Genomic DNA, 17847 nt, shown 5'->3' with positions numbered 1-17847 from the left:
CAGTGCAAGCTGCCCCAGCAGGAGCTGGTGGGGCTGAGCTCCATGTGGAGCACCATGAGGGCAGAGCTATGGGCTAGATCCAGCCACTTGGCAGACCAGATCCATCCCACAGGCCGTATTTTGCCCATCCATGATGTAAACCTTCATAATAAAAACGTTTTGATTTTCAAAGTTGTCATAATAACTACATGGAAAGGATTATGTATATTATTTAAGACATGTTCAACGTTCTCTCAAAATAATTTCACAGCAAACCTCAAAGGAACTGATGATAAAGATATGAGAAACTCAAATTAATCAGTTGCCATTCATATAATAAATAACTGCCCTGTTCGTACTGATTGGTAACAAGCTTGTTTTCACATGGGTATTTCATTTGACAGAAAACTGAAAACACTATATCCACAATAGCTGAAGTGATCCTTATGCCAATGAAGGTCCAAATGTGGACACAGGAGGAAGGGAATTATGCCCCAGCTTACTCCTGGCATAATTTATATTTTTGTTATCTAACTCCTGTGCCATTTTCCTAAGTAAGTTGCTTTTTTACTTCAAAAATGATTAATTCAGACAGTCACAGCAAAATGACATCTTGTTATGGCTTGGGACACTGCTCAATATCAATTCTGAAACATTAACAATAAAATAAACTGTATTTCTACTTCTTACAAACAACATTCATATTTCGTCCTTTAACACAAAAGTTTAGATCCTCCCAGACCAAAAGATTTTCAGTTGTATGAATTTGGTTACCATACTAAAAGGAAGAAAAACTACTTGGACAGATTTAATTTAACAGGCACTCATTAGTACTTGGTGCAAGCAACCTGTAACAAAGGGCTAGAAGCAAGCATTGTCAATTAATGAATGTTTTACTCTCCCCTTCCGCAACAGGATCAAGAAACTGGGTAAATCAGTACTTACCTGAAGAATAAAGCGTTGTTTGAATTCATATTCCTGATCCATAGCAAGTGGTTGGGTATTGACATGCATGTTGAATGATTTGATTCGATTTTTCAGTTCTTCAAACAATTCAGCCACCTGAAATTTTAACTTTAAATAAGGCTAAACAGATCAAAACCATCTACAAAAAAAAAATCTATAAAATCCTTCATTTGTAACCAACTAATGAAATGGGAGAGCAAGTTCCTATTCATTTCTGTAGGAACCACAAACATCAGTCTCTTACAGTAGACTGCTTAATAACTACTCCTAGAAAAAACCATCCAACAATGTGGTCCAACCACCCTCTAAGCCAGCTCCTCAGAGTGTATTATTCAGTTAGTGAAGTCTGCATTATACACACACAATAAACTGGAAGATCAGAAGAGAGAGAAAGATGCTCTGTTTACCAGGTCACCCCTTGGAGTAACTAGAAATAACAGCCACGAGCTGACAAAGATCAGATTCACGTTAGACATCGGGAAGAACTTCTTTACAGTGAGGGCTGCCAGAATCTGGAATGGGCTTCCAAGGCAGGTAGTGCTCTCCCCTACCTTGGGGGGTCTTTAAGAGAAGACTGGAAAAGCACCTGGCTGGGGTCATCTGACCCCAGCAGTCTTTCCTGCCCAGGGCAGAGGGGTCAGACCCGATGATCAGCTGAAGTCCCTTCCAACCCTAGTATCTACGCATCTATGAAAATAAACCGACAAGAACAATGCTGTAGTTGCCAACTCATTGTTTTAGGTGAAGATAGAGAGCCAGCCTGAACGACTTCCCTACTAGCACAAAGATGCACCCCTTCATGGAGTTGTGGTAGCTGCCCTACATAACGTACATTGAAATTTAGCCTTTGCTTTGTCATAAAGCAGATCAAATTTTCAGGATATGGAAGAATGCGCTCTTACACTCTCTGTGAAGCTATAATTACTGTATTTATTCAAATCCAAGTCAAGGTCATCATCGTGCCATCCCCCCAATCAGCAGGGTGGGGGAAAAAAGCCTCATCTTGATTGGAGTACCAGTGGCCTGGGCTAGATTTTCAAATAGCTTTCAACTGCAATCGGAGCCAATGGTAGTCAGTTGGAACATATGGGGCATGTCTACACAAGACACTAACTGCGCAGTAACGAAATAATATTGTTTGGTAGCGCATCGCAGCACCAACAATGCTAATACGCTACTGTGCAGCAGCATCACTAAAAAGGCATTCACTAGCACTACTGCACAGTAACTCCAGTTACTGTGCATTTATTTAGTACTTGATTATTCAAGTACTAAATAAATGCACAGTAACCACTGCTCAGTAGTGTCTTGTGTAAATGTGCCCATGAAGTGCTAGAAAAATGTTTAATATTGGAGAAAATAATTATACTCCAGGCTTCTCACTCTGGGAGATCAAACCTAGGGGAACACTTGACAATTTGGGCCTAAATCCCTGGGCCTTCAGTTTCTCAGATGTTTAATGGCGAATATAATTTCACTTCACTCAGATTAAAAAAAGGATTAAAAAACCACATCAATAATGTTTTTTAAGCTCTTGGACACTAGAGAGAGAGATAAATGCCCTAGAAAAGCCTACTAGGAAATAAGTAATTCTGTTTTCAGGGCAGATTTTGAATAGAATGTGATGAAGGCCTAGCACTGAATGAAGATGATAAAAAAATACCAGGCTCTTTTAATGAATGCTATCCAGCCTCTGAACTAAAAGAGGAAGGAGTCCCAGGGGGACAAACACCTCTCAGTTTTATGACAGCATACTACCATACCACATATGTACAAACAAACCAACTTCAGACTGCGAAGGCAACCAAACCACTTCCTTGCACATGCCTGACTCAAAGACACTTTCGTATGTATATTACACGAATTGCTTCAACTAGCTTGCTTTTTATGTAACAACCTCTACCTTTTTGAGATTAATTAGCAAGTACTTTGTTAATGAGCCTCATTTTCTGATGTTCTGTTTATAGATTCATAGATGTTAGGGTCGGAAGGGACCTCAATAGATCGAGTCCGACCCCCTGCATAGGCAGGAAACAGTGCTGGGTCTAGATGACCCCAGCTAGATGCTTATCTAACCTCCTCTTGAAGACCCCCAGGGTAGGGGGGGAGAGCACCACCTCCCTTGGGAGCCCGTTCCAGTCCTTGGCCACTCGAACTGTGAAGAAGTTCTTCCTAATGTCCAGTCTAAATCTGCTCTCTGCTAGCTTGTGGCCATTATTTCTTGTAACCCCTGGGGGCGCCTTGGTGAATAAAAGCTCACCAATTCCCTTCTGTGCCCCCGTGATGAACTTATAGGCAGCCACAAGGTCGCCTCTCAACCTTCTCTTGCGGAGGCTGAAAAGGCCCAGGTTCTCTAGTCTCTCGTCATAGGGCTTGGTCTGCAGGCCCTTAACCATACGAGTGGCCCTTCTCTGGACCCTCTCCAGGTTATCTGCATCCCTCTTGAATTGTGGCGCCCAGAATTGCACGCAGTACTCCAAATGCCGTCTGACCAGCACCCGATAGAGGGAAAGTATCACCTCCTTGGACCTATTCGTCATGCATCTGCTGATGCACGATAAAGTGCCACTGGCTTTTCTGATGGCTTCGTCACACTGCCGACTCACGTTCATCTTGGAGTCCACTAGGACTCCAAGATCCCTTTCCACTTCCATGCCACCCAGCAGGTCATTCCCTAGGCTGTAGGTGTGCTGGACATTTTTGCTCCCTAGGTGCAGCACTTTGCATTTCTCCTTGTTGAACTGCATTCTGTTGTTTTCTGCCCACTTGTCCAACCTGTCCAGGTCTGCTTGCAGCTGTTCCCTGCCCTCCGGCATGTCCACTTCTCCCCATAGCTTTGTGTCATCTGCAAACTTGGACAGAGTACATTTCACTCCCTCGTCCAAGTCGCTGATGAAGACATTAAAGAGTATCGGTCCAAGGACCGAGCCCTGAGGGACCCCACTGCCCACACCCTTCCAGGTCGAAGCCGACCCATCCACCATGACTCTCTGGGTGCGACCCTCCAGCCAATTCGCCACCCACCGGACTGTGTAGTCATCCAAGTCACAGCCTCTTAACTTGTTCACCAGTATGGGGTGGGATACTTAGTAAGATGCTAGAATTTGTAGCTTACAATGAAAGCATGAAGAATACACAAACTAAATACATTTTTGCTTCTGCACCCACTGCTGCTCCCAGGATGACTTGTAAGGGAAGCTTATGCTTTTTTGTGCCTTTTGAACCCTCTATTTAAACTCTGTGTGCACTTCACTGTACCATCACTCATGCCAGGAGTCTGATGTGATGGAATCATGCCCAGATGTATGTGTGCTAATGCAAAACAGTTGCCTAATTAAGAACCTTGCTGCTAGCGTATGTGAGTGGGCAAAAGCATGTTCTGCCAATCAAGGTTATTCAGGAGTTCTAATTATTTTTCCCCTAGGCATGCCACAGCTTGAAGCACTTCTATGATGAAGTTTCCATTAACTCCTGTAGTAACCTTAGTAACAAAATGCCATGTAAAATTTGCCATTTTAATCTTTACAACACAATCGTGCTTGTTGCATTTGTCTAAGTGCTTAAAATTGCTCTAAAGAACAAAATAATGCAATGTCAAAAAAGCACTAAATTCCAACTACAGCTAGTTATACAGGGACTATATAACTGGTGAATAATCTTGAAGAAAGAGCTTAAGAGAAGATATTGGGTGGCCTCAAAATTTTATTTTAAATACAATGAGATCTCCCAAAGATGTAAGGTTATTCTTAGGTAGGGCTCCTATAGATGTGCAGCAAGGCTGCTCTGATGTGCTGTAAATCCAGATTAATCAAGTCTGTTGGAGGATGGAAATTAATGCACTCCAAAAGCCTCCAGTGTCACGTGTATCAGCGTTCCCGTGCTGAAGAATGGCAGCAGGACACTTTGAACTAAAGCTGGTTTGATGAGCTTTAGTTCAAAGCGCCCCGCCATTTTTTCAGCACGAGGACGCTGATACACATGATGCTTGGTTGTTTTTAATTAGCATGGCTTGCTAATTAAAGTGAGCCCCACCCACGTGCCAGAGCATGTCTATAAACTGTATTAGTTCTTCATATTTTTAAAACTGTATATTCTGCCATGATCATAAGATAAATAGAAAATTCATAAGGTGAGGTACTGGATAAATATTAAGCAACTGTTGTGCATTTCAACTCACCTCTCTGATTCTCTTTATCTGAATATAATTTGACCGACCCCAATCAAGTTCCTCCTGAAAGACAGAGAAAATTAAAGATCTAACACAAACATGGATATTTGTTACCTTACTAGCTTCCTCACTGGTTACCATATTCTCTTTTTAAAACAGTCTAAATTCATGAAAGATGGCTATAAAACTGTGGCACACCCACTTATACATACATTCACTCAAAACAAGTACTTCCAAAGTAGCTATTAGAGAGACATGTCACATATTACACGTCAATTAGAAATTGAATACATAATATGCCAACATAACTATGACACAAGTAATATGGCATTTTGGATCAGAAACACTTTACATAAAAACAATTTCCCAGGCCAGGCCTTGCATATGACAAATCATCTTCATGACACAGATTATTTTAGGAAAACAGAACTTCCTTTTATCTAGATATGTGATTTTTAGTAGACAGACAGACCCTGTAGATAATTTGTCTTGGTCACTCAAGAGAACTTCAGCGCATGCTATGCAATTTTGTCAGGCAGGCATTCAAGAGGAGGCAAAGGGTATGTTTTTCCACTACCTGCATAAGAAAGATGCATCTTCTCAGCAACTTCTCTTGCGATTCTTTGACCTTTTTTTTATTTTATAAACTTCTTGTGAGGTATGTGGCCCTTTCCCTAGAAATAACCAGGTACAGAAGATTCCCCAAGATGAGATTAATAAGGAACCTGGATTTCCTGTACCATTGGGATATAAAAGGGAGCTCACAGGGCAGAAACATATGTTGTTTGACGTCGCATTTGTGTCTCCATAAAAATAGATGTCCCTATTCTTTAATATGCCATATCAGTAGTGTGACAAAAGTTAATGTAAATAATGCTGCTTTACTGTGCTCTGTGGAGCGGGGGTGCAGGCAGCCTAGAGCTGCCCACACCCTCCAGCCACCCTGGGTAGGTGGCTCCGGAGGCTTGAAGGGGCCAATCCTGCATACCCTAGGAATTTCTGCACAGGATCAGGCCCCTGAACCCCCAAAGCATCTGCCCAGCTTTTCCTACTTATAGAGACACACCCTGGGAAATCTGAGAGTGCCCCTCTGTAAGTGAGGGAAATTGGGATTCCCTGCTTCTGGAGACCAGCCCTAGGATCTCCAGAAGCATATCTCTATAAGCAGGGAAAGCCCACATGGGTCCTGGCATGGAGGCACAAGACTCAGGGAATACCCAACAAACCATTCTTCCATCACACTTCCCCCTGCCTCCATGAAGAACAGGTTGACGCAGGACCCAGCACAGGTCCCAGCATGGAGGCATGGGGCGCTGGGAATTCCCTAGGTCCTGCATACCCCTGGCTTCCTACTGGGATCCATGCCAACCTGTGATTCACGCAAAGGCATGGGTCAGTGTGGGTCCTGGTGTGGAGGCCCAGGGTTCTGGGGATTCCCCAGGTCCTGTGCTGCCCTGCCCTTCACACTGAGGCACAGGTCAGTGCAAGTCCTAGAGTGGAGGCATTCGGCACTGAGGATTCCCCAGGTCCTATGCCAAGCTGCGTCTCCGTGGAAGGCATGGGTCAGCATAGGAGCTGGGTCTCAGCAAGGAGGCACAGGCCAGCAAGGAAATGAGAAATCTCTTGGCAAAGGGAACATCTTGCCTGTCGTCCCAATGCGAGAAAACAAGCAATGTATTTTTCGCCCAGTGAAGTGGGTCAGCTGTGCTGGAATGCATCCCACCACAGCTTGATCTGCTTCATCTGGTACCACCTGTTTTTACTAGCAAACATCCCTACAGAGCTCTTGGAGTGTCTTATTTATATTTCTGCCTTGCTAGGTGCCAAAATGGCAGTAATGCAACTTTTCTGAAAAGTGAGAGAAGCCAAGCATGCTTGGCAACATGGGCATTATGGAGAATTGATCAGGAAAGGCAGACTGAACATTTCCATCATTTAGAATATGCTTTTTGTGTCCTAGAGGTGGACAAAATTGAAGAGTGACCAAATGGAAGAAGGAAAAGAAGAAGGGCTAAAAAGAGGTCAGGATCCATGAGTCTCACAGCATTTTCTATTAACTTATAGTGAATTATGTACTCTATTTACACTGTTGAAAGAATATTGAAGTACCCAGACCTTGGCTAGAACATGGCGTTAAATTCTGGCCACCCACAGGGAAGTAAAATAAATTTGAATTGGGTCAGGTACAGTCAAGTAATAAGGGCAACGGTGAGCCTGCCTTACTAAAGAGCTGAAGTGTTGCATTTCCCTTCCCTGCAGAATGGAGACTGAAGGCAGAACAGGACTGCCCTCAACAAAAAGAAATGCATCATGGAAGTAAACACCAGGGAATCAAAGTAACTATTTTAAGCTAAAAGACAGTGTTGAGATGGGATGTAATTTTATGGAAAGGATTCACTGCAACAGAAGGCAATGGATTTGGTAACTCAGGAGGTCTTTTCACTCCTATTATACTATTTAAACAAAACTCAACCTGTACTTCTGTTTCATGTATAATTAAGGAAGAGAACTGAAGTAAAGAGACCACTGATGATCTGTATCCTTTTTCTGACACTTCAACACCAGTCTTCAATCATGAATAAAAAAGCATTAGCTAACCTTGGGATGTCTCAGTTGTCCCCTCTGCCTACAAGTCTGCCATGCCTAAAGTAAAGAAATGATTTTTATTATGCAAGAACATACCAGGTTATATCACTACTATTTACAAATAAATATAATGCATTCATAAATATTTTTTCCAAACATCGCATTAAAATTGTAATAGGAATAAGGTAATTTCTGCACGCTAATTAAAGACATATATTTCAAGAACAAGAAGAATTTTCAGTAGGGGTGCACTGATAGAGATTTTTGGGCCGATACCAATGGCCAATTTTTAACAAGCCATATTGGCCGATACTGCTCTGATCACCGATATGCAGCCCCGCAGCGTGGAGAGCGGCGACCGGCTGGTAAAGTCTGTTGTGGGGGAAGGGGTGGGGGGAGGGAAGAGGTATGGGGGGCAGATCAAGGCGTGAGGGAGTTGGAGTGGGGCAGGAGCTGCCCAGCCGGACTCGCCCTGACACCCCTGGGCATGCAATAGGGCTGAGGCAGCTTCACAGATAGGCTGCCTTTCTAGGCAGGCAGAGTGGCGGTGGTTCCTTCTGGCTGCTGCAGCAGCACAGAATAGAAACTGCTGCTCAGCGCAGGACAAAAGCAGCCCCTCCACCTTGTCACCGTTGGCACTTCCTGGTGCAGCCACCCAGAGTCCACACAGGGCTGCCCTGCATCTCCAACATGTGACCACCACCTCTGGGCTGCCCCACGGGGCAGTGGTGGCAGTGCAGCGCAGACACAGGACAGCCCTGCATAGGCTCTGGGCAGCTGCATGAGGAAGTGCTGGCAGCAGGAGGAGGAGAGGTTGCTTTTGCCCCACGCTGAGCAGCAGTTTGTTCTGGCTGTCACTGCTGAGCCTAGGCTCCAGATCCAGCTCCAGGCTCAGTGCTCCAGGCTGAGCAGCAGTAGGTGGCAGCAGCCGGGCATAAACTATTGCTCGGCATGCAGGAAAGTGGCTCCTCCCACTGCCAGCCAGTTTTTGGTACAGCCGCCCATAGCACATGCCACACCGGGCTGCCGAGCAGCTGCAAGGCAGCTCAGAGGTGGAGGCAACAGTGATGGAGCCACACGGCAGCCTGGCACAGCACCTGCTCTGGGCAGCTGCACCAAACACTGCCTAGCAGTGGTAAGGGGAAGGGGCCACTTTTCCCCCCACAGCAAGCAACAGTTTCTGCCCGGCCACTGCTGCCACTGCTCAGCCCAGATGGGCGAGCCCGAATCTGGCACAGGACGTGTGGGGTCGGGGCTGCGCGCACTGGTCCCCACCACTACCGCGGAGCTGGGCCCTGCTGCATGCCCAGGGGCAGCAGGATGTGCCAGGCCAGGTGGCACAGAGCAGGCATGGGCTGTTGGCAGTGGCAGCGGAGGTGCTCCAGGATGCACAGGCTCTAGGCTGTGGGGCAGGGACTGACCAGCTCAGTGGGGCATGTCTGGGGGCTCCCATGCACACCCCACATACCTTCCTTCCCAAACCCCACAACCACACCCTCCCCCACTAACAAATCACGCACCCCACAAACACGGTAACCACTCACACCTCTGAGGGGAACCCCACTCACTGCTACACGCACACGCTACCCATACACACCCCCAAGTCTCCTCCCTCCACAAACTCCATACCCACATATCCCCACAAACCCCAAATCCACCCTTCCACACACACCCACACACACTCCCCACAAAAGTAAGACTTCATCCTGAGCTATTATGCAATCATTTCTATATATACACTGAACAAAGGCACACAAGTCAGGAAAAAGTATTTTTAAAAAATAAAATGAAAATATATTATTAAGGATGCCGACCGGCAGCAGTGGAGGTGGCAGCACAGACCTGTGCCCCTTGCTGCTGCTGGGCAGGCAGGGGGCGCCTCACCATGAAAGCAGAGTTCAGCAACAAGCTGCCCCACTCTGCCCTGCCACGCTGGGTCCCACCCACTGGGCTGCAGAGGCCCGGAGGGTGGGCAGGGAGCCCAAGGCCAAAGTGGGCAGCCCCAGCCCTGCCCCCAACCCCACCATGGGCTCCACTCTGGCCATGCCGCCTGTGGAGTGGGGAGCTGGGCTCCACTCCACCACAGCAGCCTCTGTCTCCCATGGGCAGCACCCAGGGCTCAGGTGTTGCTGCAGACCGGGATACCTGATCCTGTAGGCCTGGCAGCTAGGGAGCCCCTCTGGCAGGACTGGGGAGGGGGGCAGGCGTCTGTGGGTGGGGAGTGAGGGGCACCAGGGGGCCAGGGGCTGTAGGTGGGGAGCAAGGGGTCTGGACCTACATCCTCATAAGCGAAGGGGACAGGGGGAGCTCTGATTTTCCATGATAAAAAACCCAAAATCAAATACCAAAATTCATAGTTACTTAGAATTTATTTTATTATCGTTACTGAGGCACTGGTAGGCTTCCAAAATTGCTTTAAAAATGTAAATATATCAATAAAACATTTTGTTCAATTGATACCTAGATATATGGCGGGGGGTCATTTTAATTGCAGATTTGGGGGGGTTTAACCAGAGAATTTGCATTTTTTTTTTAATCAGAGTTTGTGATTTTTCAACAAAAACCAGGATCCCTGGTAATCACTATCCAAAAGAGGCTCAAAAGAGGAGACTGTATGACCCACACAACAACGATGGCAAATCCCAAGTAGAAGTTGTGTTGGACCACATTACTCCTTAATAGCATCGTAGTAGAGTCTTGAAAAAAAGCTGTACAAAAGGTTAGTATATTTCAAATTCAACAAAGGACTTGAGGATCTTCAGTACAAGAGCCTGCCCCTGGGTCCAAACTCTTTCTGGACTCCCATACTAAGAAAAAAATCCCATTCTAAGCAATAAGCTGTGCATCTTCTTGCTCTGTATCACTTCTCCTTTCAGCCACATGAACCATCCTCTGTCCATAGTACTCAACTAAACATTCAGACTGAAATACTTTAGGTCTGCATGGAGCACAGTGATGTGCAATCAAAGCTCAATAATCTGGGAACAGGGCAGGTGACTGGAAATAAATCTTTGTAAGAGGCTGTCCAGCCAAAACTATCTTAGGTAAATATGAAAATTACCATGTCTGTATTTCATTTGATCATGGATATCACCCTGGAAATCTGGGTATTCTGTACATATGGGAAGACTTGAAGGAAAGTGAAAGCAGCGATCCCAATCTTATGCCCCCTTTGGTCAAAGGTCTCATAACTGTCATTGTCCCTGGGGACAAAGTTGTCTACCACTGAGACCCCTAACAAAGGAATACTTGTTTCTCGATGGATCTCTGCAACAACCCCTCACGACTGCTCAAGAATTCCTACCAGTTTACTGCCAACTCTTAGAATGTGAAGAACCACTGAGCTTATGCCATCTTGGTGACATCAAGTCCACAGCTTGATAAGCTTCCACACTGAGAAGCACCTACCTTCATTCAGGGACCAAACCCATCCCTAAAGCACCTGTGATTAATTTCATCATCAAGGGCGTGTCCAGACAAGCGTGCATGTGTGGTATGTGGCACCACAGACCTATCTGCAGCACCACACACTGCATGTGCCGCACATGCAGGTGTTCCCTGTGCTGAAAATTAGCAGCGCAGTCGGGTTTTTAGATACAACGAGATCCCACTAAAAACAAACAAACAAAAACGCCTAAAAAAAAAAAAAAAAAAGTGAGGCAGCGTATGTGGCGGCAGCACATGCTGCCCAAAACAAGAGACTGGCCAGCCAGAGCCAGGCTCCAGTTGCTGACCAGGCTCCCTGCTTCCAGTTCGCCACAGATGCTGTCCGCAGAGGATGCCAGGTAAGACTGCTGGGGCCAGACCAGGTGCTAGCCCCAGATTCCCTTACCCCAAACGAGGCAACATGCTGTGAACCAGAGCACATGTGCAGAGGCATTCTCCAGGGACAAGAAGCAGTGGCACACACTGTGCCGCTGCAGTTTGTCCCCAGGGAAATGCACGTTCCTGTTCATGGGGATGCGCCCCCAGGAAGGGGCTGAAAAGGGCCCTCCCTCCTACATTCTTGGATTCTAGCCAGCATATCGATTCTTTGATGTGACGTGGCACTAAGCTCATTCTGCCTGCTTGGTATCTTGTCAAAAAATGACCTGACTAACAGTAGAGCTGTAATGACTTGCAAGTGGAGTCTGGGAAGTGACACCATACATATGCATGCTGACACATCTAAAACAGGGCTGTCCAACTGGGGGCCTGTGGGCTGCATGTGACCCATGGGGGCCACCATGCAGCTCGTGCTCCTGCAGCTGCCTTTCCCATTGCTGTGTGCTACAGGAGGGTCCAGGAGAAATGCACGTGCTGCCCATCCACACAGTAGGAGGTGCTGGATCCTGGAGATGCTGCGTGGCAGAGGTGGGGGAAATCCCAGAGTGCTACTCCTGCAGTATATGGCTTATTTAGTGTGTAGGCCCCAGCCGCATGAAAGTAGGACAGCCCTGATCTAAAAGTCTATGGCAGCGTATACTGTAAGGAGCTAGTTTGATTTTTAGTACTGACTACAACAGGAACCCATTTTTGGGCAGGTATGTTTTCACCATTCTCAAATGGATCATGGGCCCTATGAATGTTACTGTCTGATGAGTGATAAGATATCATTTCTTGTAGTTCAAACAGGGGCAGAACTGGGCAAACAAGAAGAGGGCATCCCTCAGGCCTGCCACCATTCTCTGGTGGAATCTGTCTGTGGCCATCTAATGACTTAAGTGAGAGTACGCATAGATGCCCTGCCATCTCAGATGGGCCACCACTACCAGTACGCATTTTGTGAACATGCCATATGCCTTGGAGTGCAAACAGCAATACCTTAATTCTGACAGTCAGAGTTGGCTTACAGAAAAAAAAATAATTTGCAAAACTTGGTTTCAATTCTAATTGAATTAGACAAGATGACTAGACAATATGATTACCTTAAATGCCTTGACGAAAGCAATGCAGTCACTCTTGCTATTCCCAGAAAAATTTATTTTGCTCCTGGGAATGCAAAAAATAATGTTAAAATTATGCTAAAAAGTTCTTAGACAGCCCTCCTCATTGCAATATCTCAGTGCCTTCCATAAGTGCATGAAAACAAAGCAAGTAACACTGGCCATTATGGAAGCAAAGCTAAGTGCTGACAGAAATTAGTCTAGCCCCAAAATCTTGAAGTCTGCAAGACAATAGAGGAACAGCATTTTTAAAGATGTTAAATATCTGGAAGGTAAAAATACCTGTATCCATCAAAGAGCTGCCTGAAAGGCATTGCAAAGAAGTTCTTCAAAGACAGTGCTGCAGCTGTAACAAGAATAAATGGAAATAAAGCACTACAGCATGTGTGGATGCAACTTTGAGGAGACTTTTCTTAAATAATTTCTGTTTCCTCCCTTACCTATAATAAGGCACTCTTCTAAACATCCAAAGACATGGCCAAGGACTATTAGCTTGCCAAGATGTTGATCCACAGGTAATTGTGCCAACACTCTTCCTAAAAAGGTCAGCTCACCGTCATAGGGATTTTCTTCTTCAGTTTGTGCACTAATTGCAAGAGCTCCTATCTTTACAAGAGAAATTATAGGATTAAGAGTGCATAAATTTAGCCAACATTTGTGACCTTTGTATTAAAAACAACTGCCTAAGAACAATAAATTTAAAATTAGTAACAGAAGTCCTTAAAAACAACTGAGGGCTTAAGTCAGAGGTGGGCAATTATTTGGGCCAGAGGGCCACTTAGGGAGTTTTGGTGAGCTTTTATGGATTGGGTCAGCACCCCCTCCAAGCCAACAACTCGCCAAAACTCCCCAAGTGGCTCTGCTCCACACACAGCTAGGTGGCTGGAATGGGGCCACGGGCAGGCAAAGAGAGACATCCAGGAGCAGGATGGGAAGGAAGGGCCAGGGCTGGGATCAGAATCATGAGGCTGTGACAGTATGGGCCCAAAGCCCAGGGCAGGGCCATGATCCATTCCACATATGCCCCCGTGACAGGTGCCAGTTCTATGGGCAAGGGCATGTGGAAAGCAGATCACAGTTCTGCCCTGGGCCCCGACCCTGACTGACCTCCTTAGGTCAGCGCAGGGCCAGGACCCATGTGGTCAGGGTACATGGGTGGGTGGGCAGGGAGCAGTATCCAGCAGGGCAGGCAGGGCAGGGATCTTGGGGATGTGACAGCACAAGACCAGGGCCAGGGGCAGAGCCACAGTCCATTTGCCCCATGCCCCTGCCCACAGAATTGATGCCCATTGCAGGGGCATGCAGGGAGTGGATTATGGCTCTACCCTGGACCCTGGCCCTACACTGTCACCACGCCAAAATCCCAACCTTAGCTCCACACACCAGTTCCAGTCCTGGATGCCACTCTCTGCCTGCCCATGGTCCCATACCATTCACCTGGCCACGTAGGTCCCGCCTCCAGTGGTAGGCACAAGGCAAACAGGCTGGTGTGCCTAGGCAGTGGGACCAGATCTGGCAGCAGCAGCAGCCAGAACGAGCCACCACTGCTGGGGCTACCAGGAAATGAGTCCAGCCACCATGTCACCCCAGCCCCACTGTGCGCCCAGAAGCAGTTGGAGTGACCTCATGCACCACAACCCAGGTCCAGGCAGCACCGATGGACTCACTGCAGGCCAGACAAAATCCCTTGATGGGCCACATTTTGCCCACCTCTGGCTTGAGGTAATTCTAAAAGCCCCCATTTTTGCATGCAGGCAAGACTCATGCAGTGCAAATCAAATATGCAAAAGAAATATGCTCCTTCTGAACTGGTACTCAAATGCATGTCCAAGGAAAGATATATTAAATATTATTAAATGCTACCCCAGAGCTTACGATCTCAGAGCATTAGCATTGTGACTTACCTCCTTACGCAGATTTGCAAACTATGACCCTGTTCTCCTCACATCCTCCAAGTAGAAAAGAAGGGTGCCACCAGAATTTTGGCTTTTCCCCCCCACTTCGAAACTACTTTAGTTGCTGTTATTTCTTTACTATTTCGTTTCACTCAGGACATTTGTCTACAAATAGGTGCTCTCAGTTTATTAGTTCCTGCTCCTTGACAAAGTCATAGTCCTGTTTTAGTGACATTATAAACGGTCATCTTTTGGCATGATTTCTGCAGCTAACAATGAAGTGGGGAATAAACCACAACTGCCCCAAACGTTTCTAAAGTTAAGTGTCCTTGTCCTCCCCTCTCTGAACTCCAAGTAAGAGTTAGCACTTCTAAAAACACATCAGTTCAGACTACTTTCCTATAATATGATTAGTAAAGCAATGTTAGGAAAAATACCTACTTCCTTAAGTTGAAGGATTGTGTGTTCAATATCGCACATAGCAGGTGGAGAGAGAGCTGTTGCCAACAGAGCTCTTGGTTCCCCCATGTCAAGCAACTTAACCTTCAAGATGGTATTTCCCAATGGACAACGCTAAAAGGAAAAATAATTGGGAAGTGTTAACTTCTATTATTTGTGGAAAGATATGGAAATTCTCCATATGAAACTTATTAATAAAAAGTCTGCAGTTTAGCTAGACAGTAAAAAAGAAAAATCTACAGAATCCCTGAATTCTCCCACAATTAAAAAAATTCTAATATTACCAACCTACTAAATCCATCTTAATCAAGTTGCATTTTTATTGATGTGTTGTCTTTACAAAAAAATTGCCAAAATTGTATTTTTCCAGTAGAAATATTTATTATTTTACCTGCTTCTTTCTATACTTCTAATATAAATAAAAAATGGTTTACATCTGAACATATGAGTAACTTTTATAACAACTTATTTTTAGAAAGACTTCACTTATTACTTGCATTACAAAACAGTGAAAAAACACTTCAGCAAAATTATATCAGAGAACAATTCTTACCAACATCTCAGGTAGCGCATTCTCCGGAATATGGTTTATCCAGAAGTGCTTGCTTACAAGCCTGTAGCAATACCCGCTGGAAACACGTCCAGCTCGCCCTTTAAATTAAACAGTAAAATTAAGGCATCCTTTAGCAATGATTGTAAACTGACCACATCTCAGACTCTCGTGTGCTGAAGAAGACTCATACTTCTTTCAAAGCATTCCACAAGATCATATGGCAAAGCCAGTGGTCCTAGTAAAATAAACAAGAAAGCTCAAGCTGAAAAAGCCATCTAAAATGGTGTTTAAATCCTCTGTTCTATGCAACAAACTGTGGACCAAATCCTATAAATAGGATCAAAACATCAGGATTTGGAAGATGGAAGGAATGGGTTGGGGGGAGGAGAGCCTGGTGTCCTAGAGGATGGAACAACACCCGGGACTCTTAAGACTTTGATTTGATTTTCTGCTCTAGTTGACCTTTGACAAATTACATAGTTTCTCTCTTCTTCAGCTTTCATCTGTCAAATGAGATAAAAGAGCACTTCCCTGCCAGCCAGGACAGTTGCAAAGATAAATCTATTAAAGATTAGTTGGTTCTCAGATACTATGATCTATACCAGAGAAGGAATTATTGAAAAACCCTCCTAACTAGTAACAAGCAAATTCCATTCTTTTTGAACGAAAGAATGAAAGTGAAAGATTTCCCCCAAACAGCACTATTCCCAAATAGCAAAAATGGTTTTGGTCAAAATTTATCAGATCAATCGCATTTGGGCAGAACCCAGACACGGAACTCTTCATGTACAGGAGAGCATAAAATCTAAGCTAAACATGACTGCTCACTGATTCATTCCCCATACAAGTTTTCTATAGGAAATCTGCAAGATACAGAAGAGCATCAGAAGGACTGAAACAAATTCCTAACCTCTTCTGGTCTGCACATCCCAACCATGTGGTATGCTCAGAAGCAAGTCTGAGATGGGGAAACTTGCCTCAGTTTTTAGTATCTTTTTGTTGATCAACACACACCTCATAGTTTGATTTTCTAAATATTGAAACAAAACTCAAATATAAGCCTACTACCTAACCTCAGAAAAATACTTATTTCTCTGAAGTAAGCATTCAGACCTTGTCCACATCATCATATTTTTGGAAGACTCTTCCATAATCATGCTACAGCTCCATTTGGGAGACTCTTGGTTTAGACAGTCTACTCTAAGAGTTTTAAGCACCATTATATTTTGTACCTTCTTAAAAGCAAAACTGAAAAATGTTCTAAAAATAATCACAGAGTGGCTACATTCTTTGATTTTTAATAGTAATTAATTATATCATTCTAAATGTTCTATTATAGATGGAACTGAAAGGACAGATATGTCAAAAGATATGCCATGCTACTGTGGGATTTGGTTGGCTGGAAAATACAGCACTGTTTTTGTACTTGGTATGTCTGCTGTTTCTATAAGGACAGCATGTTTCTAGTATATAATATTCCTGTGTACAAGAATATAGCTGGCTGGAAAGCAGAACAGGGTAATATTCACATAATCAAGTCACACAAGCTTAAAGCCCTGGACTGTACTCTCTCTCAATAGGATATTTTGAATATTATCAATGTTGTAACTTTGTTTTCAGGACCAGTTAAATATCCCAGGATTGGAAATGCAATATGAAATAAAATTCACTGGATGGATTTCTTCGCTTCAACAATATTTAATCTTCTGTTTCCTTTTATCACACTTTTGGCTACGGTGAAGCAAATGAAACTTAGTTAAAAAAAAAAGCCAGTTTTTAAAAAAATGTATCTAGAGAAGTATATTAGGCAATGGAATAAAAAAAAAAAAAACCACTTAAAAATACTATGCTTAAATGTAAAACACTAACGAGTTCATTTTAAAATTTAGTTTGTATTGAATATTTCTCTCTCAAATTGCCATAAAAAGAATGACTATCATATTAACTCATATAACAAACATAACTAATTTAAAAGGTTATATAGAGAAGAAACAAAAAGAACTGAAAGCCAAGAAAAAGTATACCAAGAGAAGTCATCCTACTTCCCAATATAGTTCACGATTTCTATAAAGTCTACCCATATCTGTCAACTTATTTGTATAATTTTTGTTTGGAAAGCACTCCTGTCTATCACTAACATTTCTTTAACTGTATGCTATTCTTCCATCTATAGACCATATTCTGATTTCTAGGGGTGAACCAATAGAGATTTTGAGGGACGATACCAAGAGCTAACTTTTAAGGAGGCATATTAGTCGATACCGATCTGATTTCTGATACAGCTGTGTGCAGCTGGTAAGTCTGTTGTGGTGGGTG

The 17847-nt window shown here is 44.4% G+C and overlaps 1 protein-coding gene across 1 annotated transcript in view; it reads right to left on the bottom strand.

Moving 5' to 3' along the window:
* The window catches only part of TDRD9 (tudor domain containing 9), a 150620-nt gene that overhangs the window by 64235 nt on the left and 68538 nt on the right, over window positions 1-17847 (bottom strand). Inside the window, exons 15-22 of the mRNA XM_006018069.3 lie at window positions 15532-15629; window positions 14961-15092; window positions 13065-13230; window positions 12907-12970; window positions 12607-12670; window positions 7712-7756; window positions 5123-5176; window positions 925-1041 (exon numbers count right to left, since the gene is read on the bottom strand). Coding sequence (XP_006018131.1) covers window positions 925-1041; window positions 5123-5176; window positions 7712-7756; window positions 12607-12670; window positions 12907-12970; window positions 13065-13230; window positions 14961-15092; window positions 15532-15629 — 740 coding nt within the window. The remainder of the gene's footprint in view (window positions 1-924; window positions 1042-5122; window positions 5177-7711; window positions 7757-12606; window positions 12671-12906; window positions 12971-13064; window positions 13231-14960; window positions 15093-15531; window positions 15630-17847) is intronic.

The sequence above is a fragment of the Alligator sinensis genome, unplaced genomic scaffold (assembly GCF_000455745.1).
Source record: "Alligator sinensis unplaced genomic scaffold, ASM45574v1 scaffold85_1, whole genome shotgun sequence".
NCBI lineage: Eukaryota > Metazoa > Chordata > Crocodylia > Alligatoridae > Alligator > Alligator sinensis.
Note: the sequence above shows the minus strand (reverse complement) of the source record. Positions and strands in the feature narration are given on the sequence as shown.